This window comes from Haplochromis burtoni, unplaced genomic scaffold (assembly GCF_018398535.1).
Source record: "Haplochromis burtoni strain Fernald_Lab_line unplaced genomic scaffold, NCSU_Asbu1 Contig_655, whole genome shotgun sequence".
Lineage (NCBI taxonomy): Eukaryota > Metazoa > Chordata > Actinopteri > Cichliformes > Cichlidae > Haplochromis > Haplochromis burtoni.
In genome coordinates, this window is record NW_024583016.1 from 183,917 (window position 1) to 196,697 (window position 12,781).

Sequence of the window (12,781 nt, forward strand, 5' to 3'; positions counted from 1 at the left end):
CCCCCCCTTCCTCCTGTGTCTCTCTCACCAGGGCTATGTCCTCGGCAGCCACCACAGCTCCCTCTGTGGACAAAGTGGACGGATTTTCACGGAAGTCTGTCAGGAAGGCCAAGCAGAAGCGGTCGCAGAGTTCGTCCCAGTTCCGCTCTCAGGGCAAACCTATAGAGCTCACGCCCTTGCCCCTGCTCAAGGGTAAGTAGAAACACATGTTTGCATGTATGTGAGAGAAATCTGTGGTTTGTGGGGTGAGAGGCACAAGGGATGATTACCAAATCAAATACAAGTAACATCTAAAAGGCCCCTCTAGCTTTGTTTCTGTTAATCTAATTGTACTGAATTTGAACCCTGGTTCACTGACTCAGTTTCATTGCGTGTAATGTACACAAAAGTGTTATTATATTCAGACATTTTCATATTTCACAAGTATATTTTTTCAAAATTAATGACTAAATTAATGTAACATAAATGTCTGGATATAGGCTAGTCTAGCATTAATCAATCAGCTGAAATAACAGCTGTGATGAGCACTCGAAATCACCATAAACTAATGCTGAAGATCCAACAGTTGATAAGTCATGACTGGAATATTATTTTCACCACTATATAAGCTAACTGGATATGCTTTGCCTCTATATCTGTTACACTAGTCAGAGGCTCTTTCAGGGACTTCCTCTTTTTCACATTTTTTATGTGTTAAATAATTTGATGACAATGCCACATTAGCAAATAGCCTCCATAAACGCACACAGTTTGCAGTATTTTTTTTGCAAAGAAATGGGGGATAAAATGTGCACGTCTAGTCTTTGATGAAATGATACTAATGTTCTGAACATACAGCAGAGAAATTAAATGAAAGTAGGCTATCGATCACATCACACAGGTATTCATCTAATACCAATAACAATGATGGTATTCATAGCATTGATCATTTGTATCAATCTGCCCACCCCAAGTGAAAACTAAGCCAGCAAATGGCAAATTTCCCCCATTATGCTTAAGCGGCTACAGCAGTAATTACTCAGAATAGAGATCTGTTCTGATTAGTTAATATCAAGCTGAGCAGAGCAGATGATAGTTATGTGTAAACCCATTAAGTCTGATATTTAGGTAAGTAAAATGTCTTAAATGTGAAGTGAAGATTCATTCGTGGTAGTGTTAAACTTCGCTTCAGGGTTTTCAGGGCTTTGGGTGTGGCACCCCCCCCCCCCCCCCTCTGGAGAAATTGGGGTGTTCTAAAACCTTTGACCAGTAGTGTATCTGACAGAAAATAAGCAACTGCATAATGTTTTCACTTGTGAATAATTTGTGTGGACACCGTTCCTACCTTAAGTGCACAACACAGGCTTGTAAAAGGGGGACCTTCCAGGGGCTTTAAGCGTAGATGGCTCATTAAAACAGAAAGTTTTGGGTTTTTTTTTAAATCAAGACACTCACCTTCAACTTGTGTTTTGTCTCTGCCCATTGATGGCAAATTTAGTAGCATTGCTCTGTATAGTCTGGTTGGTTTAGTTCTGTTTGAATGCAGCTGCTTTTCTATGCCAACTATTCTCTGTATGCGAGTGTTTTATTAGTGACATGTCTAGACAGGCAGATCATTTCGATGATTGCAGAGAGCAGGTTGGTGCTAGAGGACGACCTGTACAAGTTATACAAGATCTATTCTAAAATTTACTGTGGTATTAAGACAGTCCACCTTAAAAATAATCTTGTTTTATTGTCACAAGTAGTCATGGATTACTCAGTTGCTCTGCCCGATTCTGCTCAGATCAGCTGGTTGTTGAGTTTGTGGGTTTTAAAGCATGTGTCTTACCAAGAGGGAAGTGGCCTCTGTTTGGCACGCTGTGTGACATCAACAGTCATAACAGAGTTGAAGGGTGTTTCCCCTGTCTCTTCTTTACTTTGAGTTTTCATTCATTATAAGTTTGCGATACTATTATATCAGCAAATGTCTAATACTGGCTAAAAAAATCAGTCTAGAGATGTTCTCATTAAATGCAAGATGTATGTGAGGAATAAGAAGATCATAGGTTAAAATATGAGGAATCTTCTGATTCCTCAAATGGTTTAATAATAATATACCCTAAGCTTGTTCTTGTTATATGTAGCTGTTTGGCTGTCATGATGAAATGGACTTAACATTTGAACTGCCTTGAACAGAGATTGGCTCCTCACATTTTGTTGTGAGAGGTTTTTTCAAGTTTAAAGTTGGAAACATGGATACATTTTCAGTTATCATAGAACCGCTGAGAAAGTCCAGAGGCTCAGGTTAGGAGGAACTGGCAAAGATCGATTTAAACGGATCTACACCCATATGTATGTTTTTGATCATGCCGCATTATAAGGGCATTTTCTCTAAATTGTTCGATAAAGAGTCTCAGTGTATTAATAAGTAATGGAATGTGTTCAAACGTCACATCTCATATAACTTTAACCTGCATTGTGACATGCTAAGTGAATAAGGCATCTGTGCTATGTAGCTGGGTGTAGTAATACACAATGCGTTACACTGACGTTTCACCTGAGTAAATACAACAGTGTGGTGGTGTGGTTTGGTAGTGACTGCAGGAATGCTGTCAGACAGAAACCAGACAGATCCTCCTCCTCTCTGAGACTGAGGGAAAGTCACTTCATAGCTCCATCTCAGGATGCAGGAAGAGGCAGAAGTGACTGATGAAGGCAGCTGAAGATAACAGTAGGCTCTCTTGTCTTAAAACTATGTTAAGGTCATCGTCTATTACACATAAAACTAACAAGTTACTACACTTGGTGCACTGAGTTAATCATAATCTCTGTGCTAACTGTCAAATGGTTCTGTTCTCTTATCTCATAGAAGCTTATATTCAGTGACACCTGTGCTGTCTGTGCTGTATATGTAGACTCTGTCAGCACACAGCAACACGCTTGATCTCCAAGCCTGTGTTGATTACTGTGGTTTCCATGAGCTGCAGATATTTTTAGTAAAGAGGTATAGTCTGTCTGCTAAAGAGAGAAGCAAAAACATCAGGGTAGTTCTAAATGTTTCAAAGAAATGCAGAACTAAATTTAATAGAAAGCCATGCTTCATTTCCTTTTTTGGAAAAGCAGAACAGCAAATCCACCTGGACAATGATAATATTAGGAAATAAAAAACAAGAAACAGAGCAGGTAAGAGTGCTTCAGGTGAGGTCGCAGACTAAACTTCACCTTGGTATACCCTTGGTTTTTTAGTGTGCTCTATGAATAAAGTTTATTATTATTATTATTATTATTATTATTATTATTATTATTATTATAAAACATGCTGAAGGTGGGACACATGACGTCCACTCAGTCGCCATGAATTCACGGTGGGAGTTACCCTCTCTGGAATACATCGGAAGTCACACAGACTTTGAACTAGGGACGTGGTGGTTAGAGGAGACTGTTGATGTGTAGAAACAGCTTCAGTGATAAATACAATTAGAACCATAGTGTGTGGAACCACAGTTATGGTGTCAGAGAGGAATCCCCCTTCTCAAGTGTTTTTTGTGCAGTGAAGCCGTTAAAAAGCAGCAAGTGTACAGCGGATCATATTTCCTGTACTGTTTTTGCAAAAGGCTCTGCTTTCTTCTTCAAAAGGTTGCTTTCAGGAAATTCTGTCCTGTTGTCCTCCCAGTAAACCACCACTGCAAAAAATGCTGGAATCATCTGATAGAGTAGGTTGATAATTAAACAGCAGCACCACTCAGTGTGACCTCAGGTCCTCGAGTACGTGGTTGATACGATTAGTGATTTAAACCATACCCAGTAACCTGTGAGTCAGTTTCTTTTTTAAAAGAGACAACCCAGATGCAATTTGTTCTTTAAACAGTCATAAATTCTTTGGGATTTACATTGACAATTAAATATCAAATGCTTTTACAATTAAACCTGTCCCAACCAATGATGTCCTTATTGACTTGATCAGTCTTTTAATATTTTGTATCTCCTCAAAGAGTCACATCCAGTACTTACTTTAGATTTATCAAAATGTTTTAACACTGACGTGCATGTTTAGCTCTGATACTGACAGCGTAGTTGCCACAGTAATAATTATGACGCGTTTTCACCGTCTGTTTAAAACACTTCTCAGGTTTTTGGCTATACTGACACGATAACATCACACAGTTGCTTACTTGTCGGCACCAAATCCACGATACAAATCTCTTAACTCTTAAATAACCTTGTTTTTTTCCACTCCTTATTCTGATGCTCAGTTTAAGCTTAAACAAGGCCATCTTTACCATGTCTAACATACCCGAAAGATTGAGTTGCTGCCGTGTGATTGGCTGATTAGATGTCTGTGTTAAGAGGTGTACCTAAGGCCATGTCCACACTAATATGTTTTGGTTTGAAAACGCATCATTTTGGCCTTCCGTCCACACTGAGACGGTGTTTTCAGTCAGGGAAAACGGAGCGTTTTGAAGACGCTCTCCAAAGCAGATTCATTTGAAAACTCTATTTTCGCGGCGCAGTGTGGACAGAGAACCCGGAGCCTTTTCGAAAACGATGACATATTTTAGTCATGTGATGGAGTCATGTGACCAATTAAACTAAGATAGCGGAGGGCATTACACAGCAGTTGTTTTGTTTGCTCTCAATTTTGACAGCTCTATTAAAGATTTAATATCAGTGTGTACATGCTCCAGATAGTTTTTCTTCAAGTTCTTTAATTCACGCTCGCTTTTGCAACTTTGTACTTTTGTGTTACTCGCACCAACAACTCCACCTCATTGTTGGTCCATTTAAAAAAAACTCTGTGCTTTTCCTCGACATTTTGCAGCAACGTTTCAAAGAGCTGGAAAGTAAATAAACAGCAGACAGAAATGAGGCAGGTCGAATTGTATTGTGTTTCACGCATGTGCAGTACTGGAATGTAAGCGTTTTCACCTGTTTCAGTGTGGATGAGCAGCTCTATGAAAACGATAGTGTGGACGCGGAGCGTTTTCAGACGTATACGCCGTTTTCAAATATATGTGGGCTAGTGTAGACATAGCTTAATAGTGACCAATGAAGTGTATGTAAACAGCTAACAGTGGTTTATTTTACAGTCTTACTGTATTTATTTGTGGTTCAGTGACTGAGCCGGCACACGTCCGTCTTTTTCAACACTTCCATGGTTCAGTTTCACACGTTCACTTTGCATTCACACACATCCACACATTTCCCACCTCCTCAGTACAATCACAGTCTGCTGCTCCTGACCACTGCCTCAGCAGCTCCACTGGAGCTCCACTTTTAGCCCCGGACGGTCTCTTTACCTATTATGGATTTGAATTTTTGCTGTTATTCATTTTCTCCTGCCTCTATACTGGATTCTCTTCAGAATCTCTTTGAGCACAGACTCATGGGAAAATTAAAAAGAAAAAAAAATGTTTCAGTAACATGGACCTCCTGAGGTTTGCACCAATTCAATTCAGTTTTATTTATGTTTTATTTATATAATACAAATCACAACAACAGTTGCCTCAAGGTGCTTTATATTGTAAGGTAAAGACCCTGCAATAGTAGACAGAAACCTCTGCATTAAACACGTGTCTGTGTAAAAAGATTGTTTTTATACTGATTCTTAATGCAGCCGATTACACAGACTTTGTAATTTCACTGGACAAATTTCTTTCTTTCTTTTCTTTTTTGGGCAGTTCAGCAATGTGCTCGCTGTGTGGCCTTTACTTTTACAAATCCGTCCAGTTTATATATTTATATTTTTTGTGCCTTATCTGTCTCTATTGCCCTCTTCATTGTCCCTCGATAACACCCAGTGGAAAAAGGTCAGCACAGATACAGTCAAATCACACTGATTTTGAAAGTCAATCCACAGTCAGAAGTATCCATGTCCTCCTGTTTTCGCTCTTTGATGATGATTATGATGGATCCATATACTGGCTCCAAGCTCACACATTAACTTTAAAGCACACACAGAAGTCCGGGTGTGAACCCGTGTGCGCGCCCTGACACGTCTGTGCTGCAAGTGTCGGTTATATGTGCAGGCATGATGTGAAACTAGGGCTTTGCAGATTTTAATTTATTATGAATGTCAGCACAACGACAGTATTAATTGAATGTATCAATGGGCTCAACCTGCGATGTGATCAAGCTGTTCTGTGCCGGGAACACATTTTAATGTTACCATTCTGTTCCCAGCCCTGATCGCCTCCTTCATACGCTTGACAAGCATTAGCCAGTTAGCACAAGTACTGGCTTTAAAGGAAATTTCAACAATTAAGCTTGCTATTTAGACCCATCAGTCAGTGACTCCTGTTTCATTCAGATGTCACTCTTGCACCACATTTTGTGAAAAATGGTTTGGGCAAGTATGTGAGCCTCATGTTTGCTGTTAGCTTGTAAAGACTAAAGACCATTTGCAAGTCCCTGAGCATCCACGTGTGTCTGCGTAACATAACATGCGTAACATTTCATAATCAGAAGGTAGGCTTAAGGGTCTTAACGTCTGCATGCCTGCTTGTTTTTTTTTTTTTTTAAATGATTGCATGAACTTGTCTGCAGAGACTTTTCATTACGTTGCACCCCAGGCAGTGTAAGTAGAACAGGAATAACAGCTCGGCCATCGTGCCTTTAGCAGTCCCTGTCCGCAACACAGTATAATTAAGACTTATTGTGACAGTTTTAGTGACTTGACACAGTTTTGCTTAACTGTTGACTGTGGCTGTTTTTACACATTGTACATACTGAATGAGTCTTAATGTAGATGGAATCCACTGAATGAAATTAAAAAAAAAAGCTTTAAATTGTTAGTTTACATAGACTTTAAGGAATGGTTCAGCACTTTGTGATTTGTCAGCATTACCTGATTGAAAGAACACATCAAAGAGGTTTCAGACCAGCTTTACTGTCTGCATTGGTGTATAGAGCACACTGATGACACTCGTGTGCCCTTTGGTTCACCGTGAGCTGGTGTCTACATGCAAACATACAGCTGCGTTGAGTTTGGAGAGAACCTGGACGGTCTCATTTATTTCCCAGGATTTGGATCCATCTGATCACAAGACGACTGCACCAACCTCTGAGCCTCCCTCCACTCCCATATATGTCCACTTAAACCAAGTGAAAGAACAAGGATTAAGTTTGTCTCTTCCACTTGTCTGTTTTGAACTTTACACTATAAACAGCAGGCCCTCTGTGACGAATACCAAAAGCCCAGTGTTAAGGCACCAACCAGTAAAATTGAGTTAATACATGAAATCAGTCATTGAAGACAAACAGAGCCAGCGTCAGATGATCATAATGCATTTGTGGCCTCCAGGTGGCGAACACAAGGACTGACATTTGTTGGCCCCGCTCCTTGTGTGTGTGTGTGTGTGTGTGTGTGTGTGTGTGTGTGTGTGTTTAATTACTGACAGGCACTTCTACCTCTAATCTCTCTGCAGTATATAACTGCCAGGAAGAGGTGTGCTGGGCAACTATGCTGTATTTTATTAACTGGCTTACAGAGTTCACACCATGACTCAAACCATTTGGGAGTGTTTTAGACCAGCATTCAGAGAAAGAACTTGGGCATATATATTATACATTTGTATACATTTCTAGTGTTTTAAAGATTATTCTGTCTTTTTATGTTGTAGTTTTTGATTGTTTTAGTTGCCTTGAAGACATGTCTCCTATTTGTTTGAAGCTTGAGTTTGAAATTCCTGCTACTTGATTTTTCATGATTTTCTCTTCTTTTCACATCCTTCGTGTAGTCTTGTGGGGTGCGTATTTTATGATTCATTTCCTACGTTTCTTGTTTATTTCTATAAGCTCTCTATATTTACTTCCTGCCTTGAGGTGTACATGTGTGTAGCAGAGGTGGGCGTTAATCTGGTCTAGTGTATTCGGACTTTAGAGGTTTAGCAGACTGCAAAAGCACATCATCAGGATGCACAAATCATATCGTATTCCCTCTCCATTTCCTTCTCCTGCTTCTTTTTGTGGGTCAGTCGCAGGCACAGGTCAGACTTGAGCCAGAAGTGACAAGCAGGGTCTTGATGAGGCACGGTGGATTACATAAATCCAGTCGTTGGCAGCAGGCTCATTCCTGGATATTTAGAGGAAGACAAGTAAGACACTGTCTCCTCAAGGGAATCCTGGGGAGGAGGGGAAAGGATGACGCACACTGCCAGGAATTTTCACAATAAACCCGGTGAATGACACCACCCCGTCTTCTGCAGGTATACACATTTCTCGGTATTGTAATGATCAACAGGATCACGAGAATGTGTGCACCTTGTGCACCGTGTACACCAGGGTGCACATTCGATATGAATAAAAATAAAAATGTCATATTTTTACATTTTTAAAAAGATCCCCTGTTCGATCCCGAGAGGAGACGCATATTCCTTTGGGTTTTGCTTCAAGAATGGCATCCGCTGTAAAAATGCCAGATCAAACATGCGGAGATACCCGCTGTGACGGCCCCTTGTGAATAAGGAAGCAGCTGAATGTAGCTGCTTCTTCAGATTTTCACATAGCAAAATGTTAAAAATAAAAATCAACGCCTCCCTTCAAGCTGTATAGTTAATTGACGATGTAGTTTGGCGTATCTTTGTGTAGAACAAATAACTGAGCGTCTGTGTTCAGGGTGTATGCTATATTTACCAAATTAAACAAATGTATACTGGAAAAACTCAGTAACAGTAATGTTGTGTTTGACGTGTACAAACATGCCATTCTTCACCTTGTGTGCTAACATTGTTGGCTTTTTGATGTCTGAAAATAATAACTTGTTATTGACATTAAGTCTAATAATTAGTAGAACAATCTTTGGGTATATATGCTATATCATAAATGATTTTAGCTTATTAGTTAACAAACAGTAACTGCCAAATGTGACTGGGTGAACTATACACTCAAAACCGTGCAAGCTGAATAAAGTGTAACTGAAGAAGCCTGCATAGGCTCAGTGTCCTGATTTGGAATGGGTGCATGTGCAGTTACAGCTTGTACTCTGTAGACAGTGGAGGTCGTTGGTTTTATTCTTTTAATTAGCAAAACATCCCAAAAAAGACTGAGAATGATGCTGCTTTCGGCTCCTCAGCTTCCACTTGGCAGACTGCCCTTTAGCAAGGAGCTAAATCTTCCCAAACAAGACTGCATTTGTACTACACATCTCCCAGGCTGGGCTGCATAACTGTGAATGCGAAGCAAAAATGTAAAAAATGACGACCCAGCCGGGTTCTTCTGAATCAATAGAGTTTAAATAGAAAGCCAACTGCTCCCTCCTCTAAAAGATTGAAATGAAAATTGGAAACGGTACACGGCTCGTGCTCTCTGCAGACCTCTGGGGACTTTAAGAGTTTCAGCTTGCTGCTACTTGTGCTTGTGCGTAGTAAAAGTTTTCTCCAACGTGATAAACATTCACAAGAGGAAGGCAGAAAAAAATTGCCAGCACGATCCCCACTTACTGTCAGAGTTGGCATAGCAACAAAATCATCCCTTTAGCTGGATGCATCCAGCGTGCAAGTTACACAGTTAAAGGATACTGCTGTGACATTGTAAATATGCACAGAATTATATAATCTAATTTACATTCCTGTTACAGTTGGCTACATTCATTTAAGGAGGCAGGATGAATAAGCAGAGGCAGAAAATGGTGATCAGCCTGGTGGGTCACCTGCAGGAAGGCATAAGAGTCCTCTAATGTTATGTTGTTGGGGAAAGGAGCTAGTTAGAGACGCTGAAACTTTAATACATTCACCTTTTCCTGAGAGCTAAAATGACTAAGGATGTCCTGATTCATGAATTGATATTTACTGTGCTGACTGCCTTCAATCCATCGGCAGATAAGATTGAGATTTAAACGAACCAGTGACTGATTTTTATGTCTTTTGTCTCATCAGTTTTATTCTGGTTAAGTGATTATTTTCAGTCAGTCTGAGCACAAAAAGGACCTTTCACCTGCTATTTTAACACTTGCCTGTGCCTGTTGAGCTTAGTCCATGAAGTAGAATTACTACAGCAGATCTGAAGCCCTCTAACTGCTGTGTGGAGAGAATTCCTTTAGGATTCAGGATTCCTTTCCCACTCCTGCACGTTGTCCTTTTCCTCTTCCCAGCTCTCGTGTAGGTGCTTTCCTCTCATGCCACGCTGATGTCTTATAGTCAGCTCCTTCCAATTACAGCTGCTGTAGTAGAAATAGGAAAAACTATAACAATAGAAGCCTTTTAATGGCTATATCTGGTTTTGACAGCAACCGCAGGCTAACGTGGGCTATATTCTCCTGTGGTTGAACGTGTCCTTGACATTTTCAACCCAAATTAGGTTCCCCTCATGTCTTAAGCTCATGTCCACTTGGCGTAGGAGGACTGATCTGTCTCTGACCTATCCTTGGACAGCAGTCTTTAAAGGAAAAAAAATAAATAAAAAGAGAGAAAAAATTAAAAGGAGATGTAGAATTCTGCACAACCCTCCAGTAGCTCTCTTTGTGGCTGCCTCTGTTCTCTATTCGGCCAATGAATCCCACCAACGTGCTGCCTCGTCCCCCACCACTCACGTCCTCTCCTCAGAAGAAACCCGAGCTGCGAGGTGTCTCTTTACATTTTTTTTTTCAGCCCGACTCGGTACAGACGAGCCACAACAAGAGCACGGGTCCCCCAAAACTTCTGTTGTCCACATGTTCGACTCAGACCAGCTCACATAGTGACGTCCATGACTGCCGGTTTCTGCTGTTGGTTCCTAATAGGGAGAGGAAACCTGATTAAGTGAGTGACAGTTTTATGTGTGAGTATTGTGTGGGAGTGCATAGTTGCTAGCCCATGAGCATTGAGTGTTAAAGTTAGCCTCTGCTGTCAAGGGCTGTTGCCGATACCAGCCGGCCTAGCCTGTCATGTGTGTGTGAGACAGACGGAAAGGTAGACTTAAAATGGAATGGGAATGGTAACAGAAGATGAGTGTTTTTGCTGGCTGAAAGGAGAATGGAAAGTTCGCTGGTGGAAGGAGGACATTTTATCCTGAAAGTGAAAACATTCTTCTACAGGTTGTGGAATGTTTGAGTTTGTAGCATAGCAGGTGTTAGCTGTGCTGCTGCACTTCCATCTGCATTATTGTTAAGCTTAGGTCAGTGCACATGCATAATATTTACAGATGTGGATTGTTCAATAACATTTTTAGTGGCTAAATAAGAGTTTAGTTTGTAAAGTGTTGAACTAGCAGAACACTTCAGATATCAACATACTGTATAACTGAATAGTGTTGCATTTTAAGGCCATACTATCCAACACTGGTCTAATAAACGTGGGTAGCACATCAAGTATGATACATGTAGACTATACCATGATAAGTCTACCTACTGGATCATTGCCAGGGGCACAGCTGGTAGTCCTCCATTACATGCTATACTCCCCTTGGCTCGGCTATAACAGCTGGAGGATATAAAGAAGTGATCCCCTGGCACATCTTAGTTCAAGTCTGAAACATTTTTTGTCTTTATCACCTCTATCTCTTCTGTTTCTTTCATTCTTTCTTTTTTGGCCAGCGATATAACCCTGATTCTTTCACATTGGTCATCCTAAAATCGGATGGCATCAAAACTTAATGGACTTGTGGTAGTTTTGTGTATAACTCCAGCAAACTTAATAAACCAATTACTTGACTTTCTTGATCCTGTAACTGTCAAAAAAGGCACTAATCATTGTTTTGATGTTGTGTTGAGGTTTCTCTTGTTACTTGGTAGTAGAAATGGTACTACACACATGTAGTATTAACATTTCATAACCTGCCTTTTGAACTTGGCCTATCAAAAAGTGCTGATGGAATTCCTGACGTGGCTGTTGTGTTTTTGGAAAACACTGCAGCAGCGGGTAGCGAGAGAGCTTAAGGTGAGGGATGGGTACCTCCTGTCTTGTGCTGTGTTGGTGTTAACAGCTGTTGGAATTCCCGCTATGTGAGATCTACAAGCATCCTGGCCCTCTAACCTAGACTCGTGAAGAGCGTCTTTGTCTGAACCATCCCAGGTGATCGTCCCTGCTGCTGCTGCTGCTTCTGCTGCTGCCTCAGAGAGCAGATTTTAGTTTTCAGGCTTTGACTTGATGCTCTCAAAACAGAGTCTTACTCAAGGAAACTTTGATATGACACATCAGCTGTCAGCCGGTCCAAATAGTTGACCTTTCAGTTATGTGAAATACTGCTGCTACACTGAATACTGATGTCTTGAGATGGATTAATTGCCTTCTAAATGATAGATACATTTATTTTTTTGGATTATTTATTTAGGTAACACTTTCATTTTATATTAATGAATTGACCTTGGCTTGATGCTTGATGCTAACTGCATTGAATAGCCCATAACCTACCTACCACTTTAGGTACTATTCATTCAGAGGTAGTTTAAAACATTGTTATGCATATTTAGCTGCTATTTCAAAATGAAATTCATTATCCACAAGCATTATTAGCAGGGATGAGCAGTGATAGAAACCTTTATGCACACTGTGATAGCTATATGTCATGTATACAAGTTGAACTCTGCAGGGTCTGCAAACCTAACCTCAGAGGGGTAGGCTGCACTGCTGTTCCATTTATCCTTTTCTTATATCTGTAGTAGAAGTTGCATTTGTTTTACAATGAAATATGTTTCAGGCATTTTGTACCTGTGACACAGTGCTATCCGAGTGATTGAGTGAAAGTGACTAGGGCTTCCATGGCCCTGCCATCTGTTGTGTTGTTGGCTGCAGCAGTTGGGAGCAAAGTTTACTCAGGACAAGTGCATGTGTTAATGATTGACAGCGTCCTGGCGCCTTGCAGGAACTCTTATATGAGACCTGAGAACACAGAGATAGGGGCACAGGGA

At 40.6% G+C, this 12,781-nt stretch overlaps 1 protein-coding gene across 4 annotated transcripts in view; it reads left to right on the forward strand.

Moving 5' to 3' along the window:
• Positions 1–12,781, forward strand: part of ppp2r5eb (protein phosphatase 2, regulatory subunit B', epsilon) — a 48,493-nt gene that overhangs the window by 10,623 nt on the left and 25,089 nt on the right. For 3 of the 4 annotated variants that reach the window (XM_005949333.3, XM_005949334.3, XM_042215085.1), the window contains exon 2: positions 32–192. In XM_005949333.3, the coding sequence (XP_005949395.1) occupies positions 32–192 (161 nt within the window). Of the gene's footprint in view, positions 1–31; positions 193–212; positions 10,695–12,781 lie in introns of those variants that run through there. The other variant, XM_005949337.3, reaches the window with a different exon arrangement.